This window comes from Acomys minous (genome assembly GCF_964271855.1).
Source record: "Acomys minous genome assembly, chromosome: 17".
Classification (NCBI taxonomy): domain Eukaryota; kingdom Metazoa; phylum Chordata; class Mammalia; order Rodentia; family Muridae; genus Acomys; species Acomys minous.
In genome coordinates, this window is record NC_140500.1 from 29,706,726 (window position 1) to 29,734,324 (window position 27,599).

General features: G+C 49.8%; 1 protein-coding gene across 2 annotated transcripts; it reads right to left on the reverse strand.

The window, feature by feature from the left end:
• Nucleotides 1-406: 406 nt before the first annotated feature.
• On the reverse strand, nt 407-27,599 carry TSEN2 (tRNA splicing endonuclease subunit 2). Of its 2 annotated transcripts, none has more exons than XM_084765199.1 (12): nt 27,509-27,599; nt 24,134-24,342; nt 22,014-22,095; nt 19,734-19,770; nt 17,323-17,842; nt 16,009-16,086; nt 12,347-12,397; nt 10,487-10,625; nt 4,530-4,566; nt 2,671-2,782; nt 1,745-1,834; nt 407-821 (listed from the first exon to the last, which is right to left on the reverse strand). In XM_084765199.1, exons 2-12 carry the CDS (start codon nt 24,320-24,322, stop codon nt 762-764), a joined length of 1,395 nt encoding a protein of 464 aa, XP_084621325.1. In that variant the 5' UTR covers nt 24,323-24,342; nt 27,509-27,599; the 3' UTR covers nt 407-761. The 2 variants fall into 2 exon arrangements, with proteins under 2 accessions (XP_084621325.1, XP_084621326.1); XM_084765200.1 differs by having other exon boundaries at nt 24,134-24,419; nt 27,509-27,580.

Below are 27,599 nucleotides of genomic sequence, written 5' to 3' on the forward strand. Positions count from 1 at the left end.
CCTCATGCCGGGTAGCAAGTGCTCTTACCCCTGAGCCATCTCCCCCGCCCCTATCCCCATTTCACAGATGAAGAAACTGAGGCTCAAGGAGAGCACTATCCCAAGGCTACCCATGATCCTGGTGCTGATGCGGCACGTGGACTCAGACTTTCTGATTAGATTTTATGATGCTGCCAAGTGCCAGGCCTGCGCCATGCTGTTTAGACTTTCTAGGCATGAAAAGCATGAACCAAATAACCCTTTTTTCTTTATGTGCTATCTAACATCAGGCATGCTGCTTTAGCAACACAAAAAATTGAGTACGGTGCCTAAATGCCCCTCAGGCAACATTTTCTCTGCTCTCGAACCCAGACGCAGAGGCTAACAATGCCACATTCTGCTAAATGTTGACTTCATTCATTCTCTCTCCAAAAACTTCACTGTTTATTTTTATTTTAAAAAAGTTTCCCAAAGCAAGATAAAATTTAATAGCTAATACTGTATAATTTGGTGTTCGACGCACAAACCTGTCAAATAACGAGTTCGTTGAGAGCATATCAGTCTCGCAGTATTTCAAGGCTTCTAAACCACTGATGGATTTTCAGTCATGTGGGTTACTGGTTGAAGTCCCTGGGTGAGCTGAGCCACAGGAATAGATTCTCCCTTTAAAGCAATAGATCACGGGGCCCAGTGATCCCCAAATGTGCTGAAGCTCCTTCCGGGCAAACTGATGCCGCACAGACAAGAGTTGCTAGCGAACTGTGGACTCTGAGGTTGAAAGGTCAAAGCTCATCTTGGTCACTTCTCTCTCGGGAAGAAACCCATCGGCTGAGAATCACCTCCTGCAACAGAGCAAATGAGGGTTGGACTTCAGACATGGAAATGGGGGTCCCAAGCAGGTAAAGTCACAGCTGCCTGTTCCTAAGAGCTGGTTTGCAGGGCCTCCCTTCCCAGTCTTGACAGAGACAGGAAGTGTGAGGTGTAACCATAACCTTCACATGGGAACCTTGCCCTGTCACCACTGAACTAGCCTCCCAGCATACAGCAGCAGCCAAGGCTAGTGCCTGACCCTAGGGCCCGGTCAAGGACACACTGGTACCTGTCGGTCAGCCGTGGGAAGTGTTCAGTGGACTTTGACATTTTATGAACCACCAGCTTAGAAAAGATCAGAACAAATGGAGGGAGGTGGCCCTGGAGCCCTGGAGACTGACAAGGGTGTCCGACTGGGACCAGGAAGGGCGCAACATGAGCACACAGAGGAAAACAAACACACACTAGCTAGGTGGGACGCAAGAAAGTCCTGCGGGCAGTGGGCAGTGCGGAAGGGCACAGAGAGACTAACAAACACTGGTGACTCAGCGATGACCTTACAGCCCCAGCAGAGGACCACAGCCGGGACCGCTGGCGGGGGGTGTCTGGTGTGTGAGGCTCAGGGGCGCAGCAGGCGCTTACCGTGAGTGAGGCCCTGCGTTCCACCCTCAGCACTGAAGGAAGTCACATGAGAAGTTTGAGGCGTGAGACCTGTGGGGACCCTGGCCTGGCTGCTGAGGTGGCCGACCTACAGCTGAAGATGGAGGAGCAACAGATAGGCTGGCTGGAGCTGTGTAGTGGGGGAGTCTAATAGGCTTGGTGGGAAGAAGGTGAGAGAGGTTTAAAGGCTGGAAGCATTCGCCACTGAGGGAAGATCATTCCTGGTAGGCTTGCCAAGGATGCCGTGGGTGCACAGGCTCTTGGGATGCTGTGGATCTGTCTCTGCGTCACACACCTGAACCTGAATCCTCTTCATGCATTCTGGGGTCTCCATGTCTTTGCTAGTCATGGTAGAGGGCTTAATCAAATAACACAGCATCAGCTCCTGCCGAGAAAAGAAGGCACGGTTTGTATGCTTCACAAAGGGACATTGGATGTGTCAGTGTGTGGGAGGGAAGCAGGCACCCCACCTCTCCCTGTATCTGACTCTTCTCTAAAGACCTGGGTTTTACAGTGGTGGAGAGGGTGTGCGAACGTGACCAAGCAGACAAGCCGCTTACATATCTAAGGTGGAAAATACATACAGCACCACACATGCCCTCAGATGAGGGATGACCAGGCTGGCTCAGACTCATGACCCTCTTGCCTCCACTGGCCTAGTGCTGGGGTCACAGGGGTGTGCTCAGTTGTACACTAACCACGCTCGGCTGCACAAACAGCTTGACATTTCTTATTGTTTTATTGTAACTATGTGCAAGTCTGTGTGTCTTTGTGTGGGCATGCTCACGTGAATGCAGGTGCCTGCAGAAGCCAGGAGGAAGCTTCTGGAGCCATGGCAGCTGTGAGATGGCTGATGTGGGTGTTCTGGCAGGAGGGACAGCGTGAGCTCTTAGTCACTGAGCCCTGGGTGACTTGAAAAAAAAAAAACAAACAAAACCAACCTTATTTTTATTTACGTGTGCATCTATGTATGTGTGCACCATGTGAATGCAGGTACCTACAGAGGCCAGAAGAGGGTGTCAGGTCCTCTGAATTGGGAGCTACACATGGTTGTGGGGTGTCTGATGTGGGCGCTGGGTGAACTCAGGTCCCCCGCAAGAGCAACAAGTGCTCCTAACCGCAAACCCCATTCCCCACATTCCCACTTTAAAAAGTTCTACTAAGTTTAAGAGGAAAACAATGGAACTACGTAAGTGACAGGCAAGGCTAAAGCTGGGTTACCTTAGAGACGTTCCCTGAGACTCTGCTCAGGGCGGCCAGTGACCTCCAGCTGAAAGGTCTGCGAAGGGAGCCCTCAAAGTTGTCGTCCACGAGTTCTATGATGACAGAATAGCTACAAGACGAAGAGAGCCATTTTGGAAAAGCCACAGAATTAACCTGTTCACAGAATAGTGTGTCCTACCAGGAACTAAGACAGAAAACTTTGCACCGCTGCTGCTAAAAGCCTAGACCATCAAGAGACAACAATGACTGGCTGGCAGGAAGCGAGCCTCCTTCAGGATGACCGCAGGCGCACTGACTGGCGGGAGAATAGAAACCTTGCTCCCGGTGTGGATACTGATGCTCACTATATGCGCTGAGGGTTGTACACAGACTAACGTGATGTTTGACACGGAGCCAGGATACTGCTGCTCATTCTGTGTACAGTGTAACAAGGCCGGTGCGCTGTAATTTCCTGCAGCGCTCATCATGGGACCCATGGCCTCTCACAAGCAGTCTACCATCAAGCTGCACCCCAGGTCCTGCCTGGGGCCTGTGGGAGCATGCTTGTTTTGTTTTGAGACAGGGTCTCACTATGCTTTGCAGAACTTGCTCTGTAGACTGGGCTGACCTGAAACTTAAAGAGCTCCACCTGCCTCTTCCTCTGAGTGCTGGGTTAAAGACATGTGCTCCCACACTTGGCCAGGAACATGACTTTTTAAAGAGATATATTTTATTTTTATAAGTATAGATGTTTGGGCTGGAGAGATGGCTCAGAGGTTAAGAGCTCTGACTGCTTTTCCAGAGGATCTGGGTTCAATTCCCAGCACCCACATGGCAGCTCACAACTGTTTGTAACTTTTGTTCCAAGGGATCCAACACTCTCATAGAGACATACATGCAGGCAAAACACCAATGTACATACATTTGAAAAATTATGCTTGGTGTCTGTGGATGCCAGAACAAGACATTGGATCCTTTTGTTGTGAGCATCCCCGTGGGTGCTGGGAACTGAACCTGGGTCCTCTGGAAGAGCAGCCATGGCTCTTCACCATTGAGTCATCTCTTCAGCCCCAGGAATATGACTGACTTTCTTTCTTTCTTTCTTTCTTTCTTTCTTTCTTTCTTTCTTTTGGCATTTTGAGACAGAATTTCTCTGTGTAGCCCTGGTTGCCCTGGAATTTACTCTGCAGACCAGGCTGGCCTCCAGCCCAGAGGATGCCTTTGTCTCTTAAGTGCTGGGACTAAAAGCATGTGCCACCACTGCCTAGCTAAGAATATGACTTTTGTTTTTTCTTAGTTTGGTTTTTCAAGACAGAGTTTCCCTGTGTAGCTTTGGCTATCCTTGAACTCACAGCAATCAGCCTCCCTCTGCCTCCTGAGTGCTGGGATTAAAGGCATGCACCACCATGCCCGGCAAGAATATGACTTTTGGGGCTGGAGAGATGGCTCAGAGGTTAAGAGCCCTGATTGCTCTTCCAGAGGTCCTGAGTTCAATTCCCAGCAACCACATGGTGGCTCACAAGCATCTATAATGTGATCTGGTGCCCTCTTCTGGCCTGCAAACACACATATGGGCAGAATATTGTATAAGTAATAAATAAATAAATCTTTAAAAAACGAAAAGAATATGACTTTTAATTGCCTCTGAAACACTGAATATTAGACCCAAAGGCAGATATTTCTTTCTTTCTTTTTTAAATCCCAAGACGGGGTTTTCTGTGTAGTCTTGGCTGTCCTAGATTCACTTTGTAGACTAGGCTGGCCTTGAACTCACACAGATCCACCTGCCTATGCCTCTCAAGTGCTGGGATTAAAGTCATGCACCACCAACATTCAGCTCCTTAGGTTCTTTCTATTTATTAAAAAAATTTCCAAACCTTGCGTGGTAAAATGGAGGGCCTTTCCGATACAGCACTGCAAAGGAAAGAAAGGAGATGTTTATCCATCACAACCACAACAGAACGAGCTAATACTAGCTCACTGTGTGACCCAGCCTGGCTTCACATCCAAACTCTTTCATCCTGGCAACGAGAAAGCTAGTCAAATCTGCTGCCCCAACCCCAACAGCCTCGTCCATCTCACAAGCAACTCCCAGAGCCAAGTACAAGCCAATCTTTTCGGTTTTCTTCTGGTGTTGGGGACTGAATGCCGTGGTTCGCTCTGCCCAGGCCACACTCTTAGCCACAGTAGGTCTTGTCTTTCTCCGTGTGTGTGAGGAGGTAGAGAGAACATAAAGTCCAGTGAATGTACAGCATTTGTGACTCAGTCCAAATCAACCAAACTCAGAGTGAGGGTGGGCACCCTCTGCTCCATGTGTGGCAGGTGTTGCACTGGAGATGGGCAGTTTTCAGGGAAAGTGAAGGGCCACTTCTCAGCCTTTTGGCTAGTCAAATGTAGGCGCTCAGGGCCTGCAGATGGCGTACAGGTAAGAGCATGCGCTGTTTGGATATGTAGACAGTTTCAATTGCCAGCACCACACAAAAAGTGAGGGAAGGTCGGGGCATGCCTGTAACCCTAGCACCATGGGGTGGCGGTAGGTGGATCCCGAGAGCTTGCTGGCCAGCACAGCTGGAACAGTAAGCTTCTGTTCTGGTTCACTGAGAGGCCTGCAAGGCAATAAGGTAAGGAGTGACTGAGAAAGTCACCTGACACCTTCCTCCGACCTCCTGACGCACACGCTTACCTGCAGTCATTTGCATGCCTCACACACTCACAGGCATGGGCTGGCGAAATGTCTCAGCAGGTAAACATGCTTGGTATGAATGCGCATACATAGTACATGTGTCCACGCAAGCCTGCGCTCACTATGCTCACACCGTGGCCTGCGCCCATGCGAACCTGAGTCCATGCACACACTAACAAATAAAAACTAAAATAAGTAAATAAGTAAGAAATTCAGCCAAGAGGCTATGAAAGGTTCATAACCTCCCCACCCATGCCTTTCTCATGGGATCTGACTCACGAAGCGGTGAAGCCAGCCTGTAGGGATCAAAAGAGCCTCTCATTGAAGGAGCCTGAGGCTGAGGACAGTCCCTTGGAGGCAGGGACTGGCTAGCGTCCTCCAGACTCTCAGTCCCTGAGCAGCCAGCCTGGCCCTGAGCTGTGTCACGTCCAGAGCTCAGCACTTAGTGAGTGATCCTGAGAGCCCGTGTTAAAGATGGAGAAGAAGCCAGGACTGTGAAGCCCGGTCAGAGTTGGTCTAGAGCTACGCGGAGATGCTCATCGCAGGCCTGACATTTATACATGAACAACGAGTGCTATGGCTGAGCCCTGAAGGCTGAAATCTCTAACCTACACCTACACCAGACCTGCTGCCGTGTGCTAGGCCCGTGACACTGGCTGCCCCCTTGGTCCCCAGTAGAGGAAAATTTGAGCAAAGCTTGTTTCCTGTGAGAAATGGACACAATTTCTTTTATGGAGACAGTGGTCCTGAAGTCAGCTCAGAGACCTCTCTCCCCGCACCTCCCTTCCCCCCAGAACACTGCAGGACCCTTTGCCCAGTCTGCTGTGTGTAGTCTCTGCTCTGTGGTCACGCTGCCATTTCCTGTGTCTGTGTTTCAGTACTCCTCACTCAGTGCCCATCAAGTGAATATTCAAATGCATTCAAACTACTTTCTACTTGTTGGGGTTCAGCAACGGATGAAAGTAGACCAGGACCATTGCTTTCTGCCCAGTCTCTGCCACCCTGGGTTGTGAGACTTTAGGCCAGTTACTAGCCCCTCTGAGCCAGTTTTTGTTTGTTTGTTTGTTTTGTTTTTGAGAGAGGGTCTCTCTGTGTAGCCTTGGCTGTCCTGGACTCACTTTGTAGACCAGGCTGGCCTTGAACTCACAGAGATCCACCTGCCTCTCTGCCTCACGAGTGCTGGGATTAAAGGCGTGCGCCACCACGCCTGGTTCTCTGAACCAGTTTTTAAGATTCTAAAATGAAGGCATTGTTGGGTACAGTGGGACATACACGTAGTCTAGCTAGTCAGGAGGCGGAGCCAGGACGGTTGTTCAACAGTGAGAGTGGCCAGGGCAAAGCAGTAAAACTCCATTTCAAGATACCAGACGAAAAGTGAAGTATCCAAGGAAACGAAGGTTTTCTCCGCCCACTGAATCCACATCTGAAACCAAATGCGCATCTTTACCCCACATTCTGGGGCATCACTATGCTTTGACAAAATCGTGAGTCATGTGAGCGCATCTCAGCCAGCCCTTCTCAAAGTGCTCTATAAAGACGTGTTTATCAACATCACAAGGCATGATAAGACAGCTCAGGCAAATTAAGAAACCAGCTGAGGTCATGCAGGCAGCAAGAGGCAGAGCTGGCTGTGGACCCAAGAGCTCTGTTACCCATGCTGCCTCTTAGCACACTGGGCAGCCTTGCTGATTGCTTTAAGCCCCGTTTCACTCTCAGGACGAGGATGGTGGAGACCTGCTAGGTAGGCAGAGTGGCTGCAATCACAGGAAAGAGAAGGAAAGGAAGTAAAAGAGAAACAAAACAGGGCCATCCCCTGCACAAACATGATCTGGGACCAATATGGCTATCTTGAAATTTACCTCCAGCAACTTGAGCCCAGTTCACTGTGCCATCTGTGTGCAACCTGCAGGCCTTTCCCCTCGAGGGACAGTTGCGTAGACCCACTAAACACTGTCCAGAAAAGAACTTTAGGGCTGCGGGTGCCATGTGAGGACTATCCCAGGATTCCAGCTGCTGTGAGTGACTGTCCTCTGAGCCAAGCAACTCCCTGGGGGAGTCAGCTAGGCCTCCTTGGAAAAGGAGCATCAGCCATGCTTGTGGACTGTTTACACCCACCATGGAGAAATGGTGGGGAGGGTCCTAAGACCCTCACCTGAGTGTCCAGAGTACTGCCTACCACCTATTGTATGCAACTCTGCCTTAATTACATGTGGCCTAGAGTATATAGGCTGGGAGGACTAGGGTATGGGGGAGGGGGTCTACAGGGTGAGCCCTCATCCTTTGAGGTAAGGGCCTTCTAGGTGTGGCCTGTTGGGGGGAGCACCCACACCACTCTAAGTCACTCCTCACCTACAAAGAAGCCCAGTAAGCTGGCTGGTTCCCAGCAGAACTGTGCTTCAGTTCCTCCCTGGAACAGTGGAAGAACGGTGGACACTGTTTCTGTCTCCACCCTGGGAAAGAGTTTTAGTAACAACAACTTAAGCATAGCCTATTTTAGAGCATTAAAATGTTTATTTATTTCTAATTATATGTGTGCATGTACGAGTGTGTGTTGCCTGCATGCATTTCTGTGCACACGTGTGTGCTTGGTGTCCAACAGAGGCTAGAAGAGGAAGGAAGATCCCTTGGCACTGGAGTTACAGATGGTTGTTGTCCTCCATGTAGGTGCCTGGAATCAAACCCAGGTCCTCTGAAGAGCGGCCAGTGCCCTGAGCCACTGACCATCTCCCTAGCCTCAGCATAAGAACTTTAAAGGCTGCACTGACATTCTTTGGATTATTTTAGAAGGCTCAGAAACATAGCGAACAAACTGACAGCTTTAAGACTTCAAAAGCGGTAACTTTTGGGGGCTCTCAAATACCTTAACACTTTTACCTGATCCCTAAAACACTTCTGAAAAGACTCAGGAAGCTCTTATGCCCTTACTTGTGTGGCCCATATGGAAGTGGGGTTTGGTGATTTAATGAGGAATGACCCCAGAGCTGGAGGGGACCCCAGACAGATGGTTCCTAGCCCAGGTCCCCGACAGCTGTGGCACCCGGGGGTTGTCACGGTGGCCCTGCTCTCCAGGACTGCTGTCTCCTCTTTCACTCAGGGAGAGCATCACTAATCTCTGAAGCTCCAAAACCTGAATTTTCCTCGTCTCAGGTGTGCAAAGCTGAAGCCCTAACACCATGCTCCACCTCTGGCCCCAATCTGAAGCTTGCTGAGCACTGACAGACCACAGCGTGAAGATATGCTTGTGCATAAAACCATTAAAAAGGCAGAGAGTATTTAGTGCAGCCTAGTGTGTAAGGTGGACCCAAACCACAGGTGACATCTGTTTAGACTCAGGTCCCTTCCCAAGAGCCGTCATCCTATAAGGGCCTCATACCGAAAATGCTCCTGTGGCCCAAGCATTTCAGATGAGGACTCTTAATTGTGCCTCCACCAGACACACTGAACACACCAAGGATGAGCCAGTGCCCAGAAGCCACCTGGTTCCTTTATATACAAGTGCCACACCCATCTGCTGGTGGGCTGTCAGGCCCAGCGGCAACAACAAGCTTCTCCATTTTGGTTCTCTTCAGTCACTGGTAAGACAGTACTCAGAGGCTCCCACTTTGAAGACTTTTCATCCCCAAACATCCTGGATCTGGCCCCAGCCTGACTCCCTTGGGACCCGTGTTGCCCATAATCTTGCCTCTGTGCCGTTCCTGAGACCTGCTGAGTGTGTCCTGTGTCAACCTCTGGGCTTGCTATTTGCCCTGCCCAGCGAGCCCTTCCCAGACTCTCCCTTACCCTGCTCATGTCCCCCAAGGGTCACTGGGGAGGCAGTGACATGTAGATGGGTCTATGAACCTGCAGGGGAATCCAATGCCTGAAAGTGACTGGCCCTGGAAACCACTGAGGGTACATGGCCTTTCCTCTCCACACTGGAGTAAGGAGCACACGTGACATACAGAAGAGCAAAGGGCTGCCATGAGGAGTGGCACAGGAAGTACAGCACCAAGTCTGGCAGCACGTGCTCAATAAACAGCAGCTGGGGCTGCCATCACAGCTCCAGGACTCTTGCCATGGAGGATGAGGCAAGTGAAACTGCAAGAAACAGGCCTGACTGAAATCACACAAGCTCATGGCTGAGTGTAGTGGGTGTAGAGGAATGTTAATTCAGAACATGGCTGCTCTGGCAAGAGATCACATCCAAAGACCTAGGTCTGTGCGATCCGGGCTGGAATACAAACACACTTTTAATCCAGGAGACAGAGGCAAACAGATCTGAGTCCAAGGCCAGCCTGGTATAGAGCAAATATCAGGTAAAGAAAAGCTTAGGTCCAGGTGTGATGGTACATGCCTTTGATCCCAAAGGAAGGTAAAGTTAGTCTGTAGGAGGAAGCACCCATGTTAGAAAGTGATGTCTAATTGAGTGGCAGAAAAGGTGACAAATCAGAGAAGATTTGACAGAATAGGATACACCTAACTCTCACGAGAAGAGAGAGAGAGGACAGGGAAGCTACTTAAGGGACAATGCAGAGAGAGAGAAGGCAGTTTTACTGGTACAGTAATAGAAAGACAGATTGCAGAGAGAGCTCGCTCAAGTGAAGACTGAATGAGCCAGAAAATGAGGAGTCAAGAGATTAGGGCTGATGCTGGAGTTGTTTGAGTCTGAACAGAGCAATTCTGGGGCAAAGAGAGAAGCCAGATTAAGTAAGTCAGTTGGGAGAGGAGTTTGAGCCAGAACAGCTGAGTTGAAGCAGCCAGTCCAGAGCTCAGAAAGGACAAGAAAGGGTGAGCTCATTAAGCAGCAAGTCTCAGAGGCTCAAAACATTCTAGGCCTAGGTTAGGTTGTTTGGGGAGGCTAGAAGCTTCCAGGACTAGGCCTAGGTTAGCAGACAGAGGCAGTAATCCTCCAAGACAATTGAAGCAGGTGAAGAAAAGTTACTTTTGCAAGCAGGCGCCATAGACCTCCTGTCTATGATTAGGGAAGCCTGCGTCTGCTCATAGGCTTCCCTAGCACGTCGGCTTCTCATTCTCTGGATCTAGCCCATCCCAACCAAACACCCAGCAATGGTGTCCTAGTCACCACCAGCACAGACAACTAACCCCACCTCCCAGGGGAACTGGGCTGAGCTTCTCCTCACATCTGCCACGCACACACCAGGGGCTACTCACGCAGATCCGTTCCGTACTTGAGCCCCACTTTGGGCACCCAGCCTTTGCTTCGGAAGTAGTGGTAGGCCATGTAGGTAGTCCTGAAGGTGGGCTGGACTGCAGTGAAGGCTTGCCAGAGCTTCACTATTGTTAAAGGCTCCTAAGTTGTTTTAAAAAGAGACATTAGTTTGCATGCAATCACTCCTGCTCAGTAAGGGAGTTGACATCTAGACTGTCGTGGTACTGCAGCAGCAATGGAGACAAATAAGAGGGATTCACCCCTTCAGGAGACCTGACCCACGCTGTCTACGTGACAGCAACTACTGTGTGTGGCTCCTCCCAACACAGGCGCTCCTGTGCGGTCCATCTCAGCAACCTTAGGAATGGGTCATGTTAAGCTGATGGTTCTCTTTCCCCTTGCAGTGTTCCCCAGGTTCCATGAGAAAACGACAAGTATCTGGGTGGGTTTGCAAAATCTTTCCCGTTCCATCAACTCGTCAGCTGTCTGGGGCTCAGTCTCTCAGTGAGATACACTTAGTTCAGCTCAGCCTAGGCTTTAATTCCATAAATATGGCTGGGACGCAGCTCACTGGTGGAGCATGCTTAGTGTGAACAAGGCCCTGGGCTCTGTCCTCAGACAACAAACAGCTCTCATAAACACCTAGGGTTAGGTTTTGCCCACACATGTGTGGCTTCAGTCCCTCACTAAGTCTCCCCAAGAAGGTGGAGTCTAGCAGGGAGCCTGAGGATCCCCAAGAAGCAAACACAAACGCTTCTGCTGCCTTTTTGTCTCCCTTCCTCTTCCTTGAAAAGACATTATGTCAGCAAGGTTCCAAATTAAAAACTAAACCAAATCCCAAAAGTGTCCAGTGAGAGGCTCCCTCCTCTATCTAGAGGTCAGCAATGGCAACACCCTCACAAAGGTGAAACCACAGACACGGAAGTCTCACACACACACACACACACACACACACACACACACACACACACACGGGTTTACCAGCTGGGTCTAGCCACACTCGCCAGGTGCCCTTGGCTGAGCTACTTGTGTTCTCTGAGCCGCAGGTAGCTTGTTAATGCTGCTCCTACCAAGAGGTGGAAAGGACCGGAAACCGTAGAGGCAAACTGGGCGCCAAGGCTCACACATGTAATTCCAGCACTCAGAGAGCTGAGGTAGGAAAGCTGTCTCAAGATCTAGGCCAGCCGAGGCTACACACAGTGAGTTCCAGGCCTGCCTAGGCTACAGAGGGAGATCGTGACTCAAAAACAGACGTCTGGAGGGATGGCTCAGTGGTTGAGTAAGAGCACCGATCCTAGCACATTCCAGGCACCCACATGGCGGCTCACAACAGTCTGTGCTCTAGTTCCAGGGCCTCCAATGCCCTCGCTGGCCTCTGTGGACACCGAGCACACATGGGGTCCACAAACATTCAGGCAAAATGCCTAGAGACATAAAAATAAAAGAAAACCAAAACCAAAACATTTTTTAAAAAATCAAACAAAAAACAGTGAATTTAAAGGGTCTGACACACAGCATGTGTAGCAACCATACAGAGGTGACTTTGATTAGTTTTGCAGTGCTGGGGACGGAACCCAAGGCCTTGAATGTGCCAAGCAGACACCCTGCTCCTGAGCTGCAATCCGCCTACAACTTTGTGTTTTGTTGGTGATGTCAGTACCGGTCCATACCAGTTTCCTTTTCCTTCCATAACTCAAGCTAAATGGGTCACCCTGTGCCTGCTGGAACTGCTCCAACTAAGGCTCCTTAGTGGAGCCTTACAGGAAAAAGGCAATTCCTGATTTTTTTTCAGTCAGTTGACACATTTGCTTAAAAGCTCCTGCAACAGGGGAAATATGAGATGTGTCTGCACAGAAACTTACCTTCTCATAGTAAATACTTAAGCATCCCAGGGCGTACACCAGGAAGAAAGCCTACAACAAAGCAAAGTTCTCATTAGAATTGCTGTTGCTGTCTCCTAGGGTGGGTGTGAGCCTTAGTGGGGAAGCAAGGCCTCACTCGCCCTTGGTTCACCCCAGCATCACCCAACAGAAATAAAAATAGCTTTCTGACAAAGCCAGCATGCCACCAAACCTTGATCCAATGCTAACAGGCACGTGCTGTGGCTTCTGTCCAGGACAGTCAGGATCTATGACCCTCAGGCGCCCAGGAGATGCGGTTGTGGGCAGCACTGAACGATAGCCTTATAGTGACACTGAGGTTACTCTGTATTTTATTAACTGCAGTGCTGGTGACTGAGGGTCTCCTGCATGCCTCAACCACCCTGTAAGCTACATCCCAACCTGACTATCACATCAAAGTATTTTAAAAGGCACGAAACATGCTAACCACAACTCATTAAAAATGGCCCCTGCCTCCTGGCTCAGTGCAGGGGACTCTTGAGTACAAACAGGACTTGGCCTCTTTCCTTACTGTCCCCTCCTGTCACAAGCTGGTGCACACAAGGCAACAAGGGGCCAGAAAGCTGAAGTGTGCGCAAGTGTCCAGGGATCAGAGGGTGCAGGGCCTAGCACCTCAGTGACCTCGGAACCGCCCAGAGCCACTGGCCACTGTAGTTCTCCGAGGCTGTCTGGAGTTCCTGGGTGCCAAACTCAAGACTATCTGCCCTACTTGTGCTCTTGCTATATGGGGAGGACACAGGAGGAAGCAGGATAGCCCAGGCCTGTGGTGGGGAGGACACAGGAGGAGGCAGGATAGCCCAAGCCTGTGGTGGGGAGGACACAGCAGGAGGTAGGATAGCCCAAGCCTATGGTGGGGAGGACACAGGAGGAGGCAGGATAGCCAAAGCCTGTGGTGGGGAGGACACAGGAGGAGGTAGGATAGCCAAAGCCTGTGGTGGGGAGGACACAGGAGGAGGCAGGATAGCCCAAGCCTGTGGTGGGGAGGACACAGGAGGAGGCAGGATAGCCAAAGCCTGTGGTGAGGTCACAGCGGACCCCATCATAGCCAAGCCTCACAGTGATCTGCAAAACAGGACTAATATTCTGAATTTTGATTTAGAAAACATTTAATTTTCATAAAAAGACTATTTAAAGCAGGATGTGGTGGCTCTGGGAATATGTCCAGCCCTTCCTGCTCCTACTTTTCCAAGGACCATTCCTGCTCTCTGCGGTGTTAACGGCCCTTTCCTCACCACAGGCTCAAGCAACTCTTTTGCCTGTCTCCTGCAGAGCACTTGCTTTTGCCTAGAAATACCTTTCATCCATGCTTCTCTCTAAGAAGATCAAATCAAGCAGAGCACAGACTGATATCGCCCCTCACCCTACAAGACAGTTCAGCTCCCCTCTGGTGAGGGCTCAGTTGAAAGACTGAAGGGGACCCCCATCCCTGCTCTGGCTTAGGCCTAGGCAGCTGGATCCACTGGAGGCTTCTGCATCTGCCTTGGCTCCCTTCTCCAGGGCCCTACACGTCCAGAGACAGATCGAATGCATTCTCTCAGTGCCGCCCACAGCCCCACCAAACCGCCTGTGACCTTGCTTTGACATCACCCTTGCCACCACCAATTTCTGACAGTGAGTGCTGCAGTTTCTAGATGGACCAGGGTGACCAGAAACACCATGGAAAAGATAAAGTGGTTCCCAGATGGACAAGCTCCCTTCATTTTGTCAAATTTGTATTTCTTGGTTCAGAACGGTGCAGTACAAAGAAGGAGCCTGCCTTGGGGGTCCCAGTGGAGATGAATGAGGTCCGGCAGGCCTGGGTTCAAGCCTTCACTGAGGCAGTTTAAATTGTTTTTATGCTTACTTTTATGTATATGGGTACTTCGCCATGTGTGGGCACTATGTGTGCCCTAGGGATCCAAGGAGGCCAAAATGGCATTAGATCACATGGAACTGGAGCAACAGACGGCTGTGAGTCAGCATGTGGGTGATGGGAACAGAACTTGGGTCCTCTTGAGGTTAGGAGCCAGTGCTCTTAACTGTGACCTCTCCAACCTCACTGAGGTATTTTGTTTGGAATCAAGTCCTCACGAGGCAGGGAAGGGAAGTCTGTGGAGCTGGCATCACCGGCAAGTTTTCCCTTTTGGGTGCTGAAGTGAAGGTGACCCTGGTGCCAGGCCAGGACATGGAGGGTTACAGACGCAGCTCTGAGACGACCACCTGGACCAACTTCTCCAGAGACCTCCACGTTTGCCAAGAGCTGTGGTGCTGCAGAGCTACCGTGAAGCTCAGGAAGGGCCCACTGCCTCCTACAGCAGAAAGACAGGAGCAAGAAGGCGGGGTCTCGGCAGAGCGCGACTACACACTAGAGGGACACAGCGGAGGGGCAGTGTGCTGTAGTGTGTAGGATGCAGCTTACTCACGGAGTGGAGCACACTAAGTGATTCTGCAGAAGGAAATGACTGGGGTGTGGTCACTCACTCACCAGTCAGTACGCAATCAGAGCCACACAAGCATATAAAAAGCTGCTGGCTCTGCTGGGTAAGAAACTTTAATCTCTTTCTTTCTGTCTTTTTTTTGGGGGGGGGGGAGGGTCTGGCTGTGCTGTCCAAGCTGGCTTTGATATTCTGGATGCAAATGATCATCCTCTTCAGCTTCCCAAGTATCTGGGACCACAGGCACATGTGGCCACAGCAGGTGGAGTGCGTGTGTGTGTGTGTGTGTGTGTGTGTGTGTGTGTGTGTGTGTTTTTTTGCAGAACTGGGGATTGACCCGGAGCCTTGTGAATACCAGGCAGATACTCTGCCAGTCACCTTCACCAACACCCGGCCTACACACTTCAAATGAATGAACTGGTGTGCTAAGCACATTTTAATAAGGATGAATATTTAAAAGCTGATGAAAACTATCGGGGCATAGTGCTGCACACCTGTGCTCCCAGCGCTTGGGAGGCTGCTGAGAGGTCTCTGAGCATTTGAGGACAGCTGTCTATACAATCAGTTCTTGGGCAGCCAGGGCTACCCTGTGATACCCGCCTCAAAACAACAAACGAAACCAAACAAATAACAGGAAAACTTGACAACACTGACAACATTCTGAAACCTGGATAAAAAAAAGAAAGATTCCAGTTGGGTGGCGGTACACACCCAAATCCCAGCACACCTGAGGCAGGAGGGCTGTCAATTCAGGCTAGCCTGGGCTATATAGCAAGACCCTATCTAAAAAGAAGGATGAGGATATATATATATATATATATATATATATATATATATATATATATATATATATATATATAGAGAGAGAGAGAGAGAGAGAGAGAGAGAGAGAGAGAGAGAGAGGAGGGAAGAGGGAAGAGAAAAGAGGGAGGGAGGGCTCATACAAGCTCCTTAAATATTTAAAACTGCTTGTTTCCTTGCTGAGGGTTTAACCCAGAGCTCTCACACACCATTTTAGTGATGTCACAGAGCTATAGCCCAGATCCAACACACTCAGATGCCGCAACAGGCTGAGAATCAGCATCCGGCCCGGTGATTTCAACATTCAGCATTCTATACAGAGCCACTCTGCGAGGTGGGTTCCGGTGCACAGTGCACAGTGCACAGGCTGAACTCTCCCAGGGCCGAGGCAGTGAGATGCACACATACCTCTTCTAGGCTGAGCTGCAGATACTCAATGATCCTGTATGGATTTCTTCTGCACACCAGTCTCTTTCTTTGCAGCAACTACAACGAAAGAGAAAAGGGGCGGTGAGGTAACAAGTCAGCCACCTGGGACACACCTGTCATAAAGATTGAATTCCCAAGTGAGCATCTTTTCATAAACTCAATGGGCTACGTAGCCCAGGCCAGACTGAGTTCACAGCCCTCCTGCATCAGGTGTGCTGAGATTTGGGTATGGACCACCACATCCAACTTGAGTTCTTTTCTCATCAAAATTTCAGAATGTTGTCAGGTGTTTCTTTTGGGTTTTCCATGATGCTGGGTAAAATCTGTGAAAAATAGATTTTAAAGCAAAGCAAAACAAAGCAAAACAAAACAACAAAAACAAAAAAAAAGCCTATGTAGAGAGGACGTTCTGCTTTCTCTGCTGCTAACGCTAGCCCGTGGATTTCCCTGCAGAAGTGATAACTCCATTGTTGAACTTGAGTGTCTTCTACTAAAGCTGTGTGCCTACCTTAGGTGTCGAGAACTCCATCCTCTCAGCTATGCCTGAGATCAGGCGATTACACTGCATTTCTTCTCCCAAACAAGGTGCAGAGAATTACTGGTTTTGCTTTAACTTATTATTTTTTAAACTTGAATTTTAGTGGAAACATCCCTCACAATGGCTGTGCAACTAGAGCTGTGCTTCAGCGCTGGTCTCAGAAACCTCATAAGGCCCAGTGTGACGATAGGCCTGCCCAGTGGCAAATGAACAGCATCTGGGGAGGCTGATATTGGCCAGCAGCAGATTGCTCTGGGGAAGTGACTGGCAGCCCTCCTCTCTACAGAGACATGTTCCAGTCTCAGTGGATGCCTGCAATCACAGGTAGCACTGACCATACTGCTGTAGGTTTCCTACCCACATCCAGTCATGGGTAAAGTTAACAACAGTGATTAGTAAAAAAGAGGGATCCTCAACCATGCAATGAGCAATAAAGAATGCAGACTCTCTCTTTAAAAAACCAAGACAAAGCCGGGCTTGGTGGAGCACGCCTTTAATCCCAGTACTCGGGAGGCAGAGGCAGGTGGATTGCTGTGAGTTCCAGGCCAGCCTGGTCTACAAAGCAAGTCCAGGACAGCCAAAGCAAGTCCAGGACAGCCCTGTCTCAAAAACAAAACAAAACAAAACAAAAACAAACAAAAAAAACAAACAAACCAAAAAAAAATTAAAAACCAAGACAAACAGCAATGCTCTCAGACTGTGCTTGGCTGTAACTGAAGCCCAGATGAGGGGAGCACAGTACTGTTACATCATACCTTCTCATCTGGGGCCGCCTTCTCCTCCTGGACATCACACTGCTCTTCCTCTACGAGCACGTACTCATGAGCGTCACTTTTCTCTCCCGCTGCCTGGCTGCTGCCTTCAGGCCAAAGGCCATCCTGGGCGATGAGGGCTTTCTGGCTAAGGCAGGGGACCTGCGGCAGAACCGTGGGGTCCTCTACCACATGTCCATTAAGGCTAGATGGACGAGCCACAGCGAGTGTACCATGGCCAGGCCCCTCCTGCAGGCAGTCTGAGTGTGTGTTGAGACCCTGCAGGTCATCTGACTGTCCAGCGCCTCCAGGGATCACAGAAAGGTTGTCCTCTCCCACTCTGTCTTCCAGGGAGGGGTCGGCCTCAGAGTCCAGCGGGTCATGCCGTGGGGTCTCTTCTTCCCCCTTCCTGCACGGAAGCTCAAGTGGTCCTGTGTACTCTGTGAGGATCTTCTGCACAGCGCTCTCATCATGGCCCTGTCTATGCAGGAAATCCATGGCCCATTCCACTCGATGCTGATACCTGCCAAACACCATCAATAACACACACGTCTGGACTCCGTGACAGCAAAGTGACAAAAGAGTCAACAAGGTGGCCTACCAAGATGTTGAGTTTTCCTGAAGGGTGGACTTCAGGCAGCTTGCCTCCTTCACATTCTCCTGCATCTAGCTGTCCAGCAACGAGCATGCAACACTGTCCCTCTGATCATTTGCCTACTCTGACAAAATTAACCCCCATTTAACAAAGTATGAAAATCAGTGTCATTTTATCACCAAGAGATGCCGGTAACTAAGGCAGGGAGTGCTGCCTTTCCCTGGGACCCGTTTTGTCTTATTTTTAATCTTGGCTGTCACACTGTGTCTGGCAGACACTCCATCCATAATGCAAGACCACTTGTTTAGTACTGGAAAGTGAATTCCCATCAATATTTTTCACACTGCCCAGGAGCATCACTGGATATGGAAAGAAATGATTAGCCTGATGCATAGTTCAAGTTCACTTTCTGTTGTGAAACACTCTGACTAAAAGCAACGTGGTGGGGAAAGGGTTTATTTTACCTTAGAGCACACTGGTACCAGGGCAGGAGCTCCAGACAAGACCAGAGGTAGGAATGGAAAGAAAGGCCGTGGAGGAACTTTGCTTACAGACTCGCTCTCTACCTCAGTTGGCTAGCTTTCTTCTACAGCCCAGAACCACGTGCCTAGGGATGTACTACCCACAGGGGGCTCAGGCTCTCCTCCACCAATTAGCAGTTGAGAAAATGGCCTCGGAGACCAATCTGACAGAAGTAATCTTCAACTGACACCCAAGATTAGTTATTGCACACACATATAGGCCCAAATATTGTTTTGTTTTATGAGAAAGGGGTGTGTTAGTTATTTTTATGTCAACTTCATACAAGCTACAAGCCATCTAAGAGGAGGGAGTCTCAATCAAGAAAATGCCTATATTAGATCTGGCTGCAGGCAAGCCCGGAGAGCATTTTCTTAATTAGTGATTGACGAGGGAGGACCCAGCCTGTTGTGTGTGGTGTCATCCTTGGGCTGGTCGCCCTGGGCTCTATAAGAAAGCAGGCTGAGCAAGCCAGTAAGTAGCGCTTCGCCATGGCCTCTGCACCAGCTCCTGCCTCCAGGTTCCTGCCCTGCTTGAGTTTCTGCCCTGACTTCCATCCATGATGAACTGTGATGTGGAAAATAAGTCAAATAAACCCTTTCCTCCCCAGGTTGCTTTGGTCATGGTATTTCAGTACAGCAAGATAAGACAGCTCAAGACAAGGGGCTTTGCACTCAAAGCAATCCTCCTGTCTCAGTGTTGATATTACAGGCATGAGCCACCACTAAGTCCCAGTCTTATCAATGGACCACTAAGTCCAGGCCACAGAGAGATGTGAGACATGGATATCCTGTGAGAGATGGTGCATAGAAGAGGCCATAGGCTCACTATTTGGCACAGTGGAGGGGGTTGTGGAGGGGAAAACTTATGGGAGAGGTGATGCATGGGCAAGACCATGGGCACGTTGGGATTAGCTGGGCACTGTGCAGGTGTCTGTAGAGTCAGGGGAAGTGCTTCCAGAATATCTAAGAGCAGTTGACAGGAACTTCTGTGAAACCCTTTGACCCTGCAGTGTAGAGCAGCCAAGAGGGAAGGACCGTCTGCCCATGTGGGCTGGGAGGCCTGCTCAGTCCCAGTGTCTCAGGACCTCATCATAACACATTGTAGACATGATAGCAGCAGGTGTTTCGGGGGGGGGGGGGGTAACCTGAACAAGCCACACATTTCACATGGGATTTGAGCCACATTAAGTTCAGACTCAGTTTTCACGCATTCTCTACCACCAGGAGAAAACAAAGGTCACCACAGACTGCCTAACACCAGACACAGCTGTACCAAAGCCAAGGCCGCCCTCACTTACTTCTCCGAGGTGATTATAGGCATGTCTGTCTGCACACCTGGAACAGAAAGACGTTCTATTAGCTCCAGACAGACATCCTTAGAGGGAACAAAACCCACTAAAACCCTAAAGATGCAGTCACACTGCTGGATGATGACTGTCTATTGGCCACAGGCAGGCCCTGACCGCTGTCCTTCGTGTGCCCACACCCTCCTGCTGGCTCAGATGAGCCCTCAGAGCCCCAGCTCAGAAGCACAAGTGTGTGAGAGGACAGTCCCTCCATCTGAGCTAATGCCTGAGTCTGGTAATTTCTATACTTTCTTACATCAATCATTTCACAACTCGCTGCCCTGCCCCCCACCCCTACCTCCCTTTTGTTGTTTTTTTTGCTTTTCTGTTGAAGTTAGGTCTCTAGGTATTGATCCTCCAGTTTTAGTGTCCTACTTGCTGGGATTATAGGTCTGGGTCACTGTATTAGCTTTAAAGAAATGTTTTCTTTCTTTCTTTCGGCTTCTCGAGACAGGGTTTCTGTGTAGCCTTGGCTGTTTTGGACTCACTCATAGACCAGGCTGGACCTGAACTCACAGTGACTGCCTGCCTCTGCCCCTTGAGTGCTGGGATTACAGATGTAGACTACCATGGCCGCCTCTTTTATTATTTAAAAAAATTTTTAATGTATTTTTTTGTGTGGGGGGGTATGCCTGCCTCTGCCTCCTGAGTGCTGGGATTAAAGGCATATACCACTCTGCCTGGCAATTCTTTTATTATTTTAATCTACTGGTATTGCTTAATTAATTATCACAAAGATGCCTTGGAAAATGTATTGAGAAAAGAACTGTGAATTAAGGAGCTGTGCACATTAATTAGTTTTAAATTTTAAACTACATTTATTTGTGTGTCTGGGTGTGAATGTGCCATAGCACACATGGAGGTCAGAGGACAACTCGGTTATCTCCTTCTACTATATGGGTCTGTGGCAGTTTGACTACAAAAATCAACAACCAACCAACCAAACAAACAAACAAACAAAAAACTCACAAGCAGCCGGGAACATGTTCGAGGGATTTTCCTTGATTGGATCATTTGAGGAGGGAAGACTCACCCTAAATCTGGGCCACACTGTTTGGTGATAGGCCCTATAAAAGGACTCTGAAGATGGATCCTTTTGCTTTTTGCCTGTTGGCCTTTATTCTGAGGAAGTTCATCCATCCTGCTGCTATGGTATCCTTTTTTTGTTTTTGTTTTTGTTTTGTTTTTTTCAAGACAGGGTTTCTCTGTGTTAGTCCTGGCTGTCCTGGACTTGCTTTGTAGACCAGAATCAAACTCACAGCGATCCACCTGCCTCTGCCTCCCGAGTGCTGGGATTAAAGGCGTGCGCCACCACTCCCAGGCTGCTGAGGCATTCTTCACCGGGGTTAGGACCTACTTCCTCAGGATTCCAAGGTACTAAAGACCAGCTGAGACATCAGCATTGTGGACTGAATGACTATGGATTCTTGACTTTCTGTCAGGAGACAAGACAGCCACTGTGGGACTAGCTGGACCACTAGGCTGTGAGACACTCTAATAACTCCCTACACACACACACACACACACACACACACACACACACACACACACACACACACACTGTTCTGTTCCTCTAGAGAACTAAACTAACACAGAGCCCAGGAGATCTAACTCAGGTCATAGGATTCCTGGTAAGCACTTTTATCTGCTGAGCTGTCTCACCACCACACCCACATTAGGATGTTTAACAATGCCATGGTTATTGTAAATTCCACATCTACAAATGAAACACCAAACGCATTTTGACAGTGGCACAGGCAGGCAAAACTTCCTACCCAAAGCATCCTGCCAGGTAAAGTATAACAAAAAAGCCAGATAACACTTCTCTCTGTTTTTTGAGGGGTGATGGTTGAAATTAGGGCCTTGTATTGTCAGTAAGACTTCCAACCATTCCAGAAGAAAGGGGACACACATTTTCAAAAACCAAAGGGGTCCTTTTGCCTCATCTGCTGGCACATGGGAGGGAGATCCTGGGCTAAGTAGTAAGACATTCTTAAAAAAAAAAAAAAAAGTCAAACTAATACAGACCAAATAACTGTTTTGATGCAAATTCTTGTAGCTGCTTCTCCAGGCAGGAGCACTGTGAGTATTGCCTGTCTTCCAGAACTTACCATCTCACCAGGACATATAAGTCATAGGTCAGAGGATTCCTGGCAAGCACTTTTATCTGCTGAGCTGTCTCACCACCAGACCCACATTAGGATGTTTAACAATGGCAGCTGCACGTCTTACCTTTCCATTTGGCAGCCAGCTTGGGATTGGAGATCGTGAAGTTCGGGCGACTTCTTGAAAGAATGCCTTTTCCAAAGTAACCCTTCCGAGAAGAAAACATGGTTGATGCTCAGTTGTTATGTAGAAAAGAACTATTCAACAGCCTCGGGTTTCCCCAATTCTCTAATGATCACACATTTCCACTGTTACCTCTGTGTGTGTCCATGTGGATGTGTAAGTGCATGCATGCTCATGTGGGTGTGCAGGTGCATGTGTGCATATGTGAGAGTGAAGGTACATGTGTGCACATGTCTGCATGTGATCGATGTTGATTCTTTCCCATGGGTGCCGGGGTCTGAGTGTAGGGCCTTCTGTACTTTATGCATAGATGTATCTCTGTAGCTTCAGAGCTCTCAGTACCAGCTCTTCTGTCGCATGACAGATCGCTCTGGCTTGTAGCTGGCATCCTGAAGGTGCCAGATCAGGCAGGGGCAGCTTCTTTTCACATGTGGCTCAAGAATGCAGTGCGCTGTGCCTGGGAGTGGGAGCCGTACCCACCGCAGACAAAGGCTTTCTTGGATTCTTTCCTACTCTGGAATGGAAGAGTCCTTCTCTTTCCTGCTAGTTTCCCCCAAATACATACTTTCCCCGCCTTTGATTACATATAAACAGAAAAAAAAAATCAAATAATAATATGATGATTAAAGATCGTCCAGCATGTGTAAAGCCTCAGTTCACCTTGCACGGTGTGAACAAAGGCCTCAGCAGGCCAGGCAGGGTGGCGCACACCTTTAATCCCAGCACTTGGGAGGCGGAGGCAAGCAGATCTCTGAGTTCAAGGCCAGTCTGGTCTAAAAAGTCCAGGACAGCTAAGGCTACACAGAGAAACTCTGTCTTGAAAAACCAAAACCAAACCAAACCAAAAACTCACAAAGGCCTCAGCAGGAAGCTGCAGACAGATAGGATCCAATGAGGTCCTAACACACCAGGGCCCCAGGGGCCCTAGGGCTGCGGCCACTGACCTTACTGTAACCTCTAGAGAAGGCAAAGAGAGGCAGGATGCCCATCAGCTGACCTGAGCATTTACTAGTGCGGATGGTATGTACAGTTCAGAGGTAGAATACAAGGCCCTTGGCCCAAACCCCAGCCCCAAACAAACAAATACTAAAACTGTACTGTGCTGATAGGACACTTCCCTCTCCTTCTCTCTCTCTCTCTCTCTCTCTCTCTCTCTCTCTCTCTCTCTCATACACACATACACACACACACACACACACACACGGACATATGGATGTATATACATATATATATATGTATATGTATATGGATAGATAGATAGATAGTCACTGGATTAAAGGTATGCTTATGAGGGGTGAACTTCATGGCTATAAGCTACATCTCAATTGCTTTTAAGATCCACTCATTTAAATTGCATGTGTATGGGTGTTGAGCCATCTCTCCATCAGGCTGGGTTTTTTTTTTTTTTTTTTTTTGGTTTCTCGAGACAGTGTTTCTCTGTGAAGCCTTGACTGTCCTGGACTCACTTTGTAGACCAGGCTGGCCTTGAACTCACAGCGATCCGCCTGCCTCTGCCTCCCGAGTGCTGGGATTAAAGGCGTGCTCCACCACGCCCGGCTCAGGCTGGTTTTAAAATGACCCGGCAATAAAAAGGATACGGGGTGGGGGTGGGGGTGGGGGTGGGGGTGGGCGGGAGCAGCGGTGGGCTGGGGGAAACAAGCCACTAGTCTCACTTGCAGCCCATAACTGACAGAACTAAAAGTCATTCTCATCTAGGAGGTCTCCAGCGAGGAGAGCAGAGACCCTGGGGACCTCTACACAGGCCCTGCTCTGCCCATGAGCTGGGCCCTGTGCCAGCCACTGTGCAGTGACCTCCGGGAAAGGGCAGAGGTCAGCAGGATGATCTGCCGCTTTTACTCATTACCTTTCTGTAAATTACTTGTCTGTCTTTAATATATACCGCTTCACCCGGCGTGATGTTGGGATGTGGGTTCGTGGCTGGGCATGCCTCACTGGAGAGGCTTTAGAGTCGACACTTATGGTTTATTCCGGGAGGGGCCTGGAGAAGGAGGGGTGCTGCCCAGGGTGTCCCCAGGAAGGAACCAGAGGCTGCCTGGGCTTACCTTCCCATAGAGCTGCTCCATGTCCTCTGTGCCCCTCACCACCACATGGCTGCTAATCAGTTCAGCTCGGAATATTCGGAATTCCTTCCCCGCACCTTGGTCCTGAGCAAAGGGGATAGGCAGCGGCGACTCGTAACTCTCATGCACTCTTCTTCTCCTCTTCGGCGCACGGAAGACCGCCTCTGCCATTCTTCAAGGGTAACAGGTCTCTAGAGAGAGGAGGAGAGCCAGTCGGGAACCGCAGACCAACAGAGCCGGCACATTCAGAACAAGGTTTACCTGGTCTCTGGGGGTTAAAGCAGCGTGCTTGTGAGAACTAGAAGACAGCGCGTGACAAGGACAGGAACACGCAGATCGGTCACCAGGGGTATCTCAGCCGCTCTGACCTCCAAGAAGCCAGTGCCATCATTTTAACTAATTATGGTAACACCAAGGCCTAACCACATGCCCTGGGAATCCCTGCCTTTAAAGGACAAAGTATTTTCTTTTCCTTGACCACCACCTCCAGTGTCTCCCAGGGATTGCTAGTACTCAGAAGTCCTAGGGATGTAAAGATTAAACCAAGAGTGTCCTCCGCAGAATGAGCCTAGTGGGACCTCCATCTTCTGAAGACTAACATTAGATACATCATAAGCCTTGGGGCAGTCAGTTCGCAGGGTTCCCAGTGGTTTACTTTTGTTTGTTTGTTAGCTTTATGGACACAGGGTCTCGTGTGGTCCAGGACGACACTGAACTCACCATGAACCCCTGGTCCACCTGCCTCTACTTCCCAAGTGCTGAAACTTGAGGTGTGAGTCGCCATGCCTGGCTCCCACTTTTAAAGGACGTTGGTGACTGTAGCACGGTCACAGTCATTTAAGGGCTTTGTTCCCTGGAAAGTCATTGTTCCAGCAAATGCCAGTGGGGGGTGGGAGGGGACTCTGAAGCCAGACTGGCCATGCTGTACTCCACACTGTGTGCTGGCTTCCCCAGTGCTGCTGCTTCTCAGCTGTAAAACCATGGACCAAAGTCCCACAGCCTCTGGGCTTTAGCTCATCTGGGAAGGGGGAGAAAATCAGCCCCTCACAGCCATGGCTCACAGTGTTGGGGACAGGGCCTGGCACAGTGGCATTACCCAGGACACTGGTGGTAGTGGTTACGAAGTGAGTGGCCGCGATGCCATTTCATAGCCATGGCAACCTTTGGGTCAGCGAGGCCTGTGAAGGGCCCTGCGCATGACGGCACTGGGTATCTGCGGGACCATGGAGTCCAGAGCCCAGGCCCTCTCTGAGGGTCCTGCTCAGGCACAGCTGTAGCTGTTCACTGTGGTCTACGTCTGAGCAAGACGCCACACAGCAGCTACCAAACAGGTAAGAAACTACCTAGAAGGATCCAAGGAAGCTGAAGTCAAAGACCTCTTTGTTCTGGGTCTTACACTGACCCAACGAGACAAAGTAAGTGCGGAACACACAGGAAAGCAAGTTAGTTAACAAACATGAGGCTGCTGTCGGCTATCGGCACACAACATTGCTGAGCCACAGACCATGCAAATGTGTACACTCCAATTGACAGACAGATGACACCATCAGGTGGGGGAAGGATTTGAACCTGCAGCTGTCTAGGGTCAGGTCTGCACACGACTTAAACTGAGAGGTTACAAGGAACTTAACGGTCACCTACATATCCCCTCACAAAGGACAAATACAACTGAAGATCTGTGTGCCCTAGCCCTCAAACCAGCATCCATTGGGTAATGGCGGGTTGAGCCTGAGGTGGGTGGCCTTAACATTTCATGACCATCAAAAAGAAATGATGTGGCAGGAGCACTGGCTGCTCTTTTAGAGGGCTCGGGTTCCATTCTCAGCACCCACATGACAGCTCATGCCCGTTTGTGACTCTAGTCCCAAGAATCCAATGCCCTCTTCTGGCCTCTGTGGGTACTGCAGGCATGTGGTGCACAGACCAGACATACAGGCAGGCAAACACTGGCAAATGATGGTGATGACGACGATGATGGAAATGACAAGCCTTGGCCAAGATGAGAGGACAGCTTCATGGAACTTCTCACAGGAAGAGGAAGAGTGACAAATAAATGACAAAGACATCCATGCGCGGGGATGGAGAGAGGCTTAGTAATTAAGTGCACTGGATGCTCATCGGAAGGCCTGGGTTCATTTCCCAGCATGCACATGGTGACTTACACCGTGACTGCAACTCTAGTTCTCGGGGACCAGATTCCCTCTTCTGGCCTCCTTGGGGAGCCAAGGACTCAAATGTTGCAGGTCATAGTGCAGATACATACATGTAGGCATACATGCACAGGGTAGACCGGACCAGGTCAGTGGTCTGAGACTGGATGCAAAAGCCGTTACTTGCTTTTTTTTTTTTTTTCCTACCGCTGAGGATTGAACCCAGGGCCTGGTTCATTCAAGGACAGTGCTCTGTGGAAGAAGCCAGAGTCCTAGCCCAACCACTGCTCTAATTCCCACTGTACAGGTGAGAAAAGTGACTCTCAGTACCTGCAACAATTGTTACTTTTCCCAAACCTCGGCATACCCGATCCCAAAGCACCACTGCGCATATTTCTGTCCATCGAAAGGAAGGCCTGCCCCTCATTCTGCCCCTTGATCTGCTAGCCTAATTTTCACTTGACATTTTTGGTTTTGCTGACACAAGGTAGCTTTGGCTAGCTTTAAATTCACTGTGATCTTCTGCCCCAGCCTCCCAAGTGCTGTGGATAAAGGCATGAACCATCACACCCAGTGGTCAGCCCCAAACCCATTATATGCTCTTAAACGCCAACCCAAGCACACACCATAAAGGAAGGGGTGGGTCCACAAAAGTTTCCAACGCTCTTGGATCAGGTGTCAAAGAAGCCTCCCTTATGGCTAAACTCTGCCGTGATCTCTTTTTATTTATTTATTTATGTATTTTGAGACGGGGCCACGCCTTGCCCAGGCTGGCTTCAAACTTGGTACGAAGCTGAGGATGGCCTTAAAAACAGCTGGTCGTCTCGTCTCCACTTCTCAAATATTGATTTAACATGAGGGCACCAGCACTCTTGGTTTGATGCGGTGCTGAGAATAGAAACACGCTAACAACTGAGCCCCATCCTCAGCCTCTCGTGGACTCCTGATCATTTGAAAACCCACTTGTATGTGTGTTCCCCACCGCACAGCTCCTGGACTGAGGTGCAGGGCTGAGGGCCAAGGCAGAGCAGCTTGGCTCTGGGACAGCCGGCACTGGTCAGCGAGAGCGAAGTGCTCCGCAGCCCGCAGTGTCCACGGGCGCTTGAGTGACAGGCAGCCCCCATCCCTCTCGTGCCTGAGGCCGCTCACACGCTGAGCACAGGACACTCGCGGGACACACCGGCTCCCGACCTCCCGTCAGCCTTACCTTACGCGGCCACGCGCGCCCACCGTTACCCGGCAACCTGGGGGCGGTGCTGCAGCCGTCAAGCAGTGCAGCCGCAAAGCCAGCCGTGCGC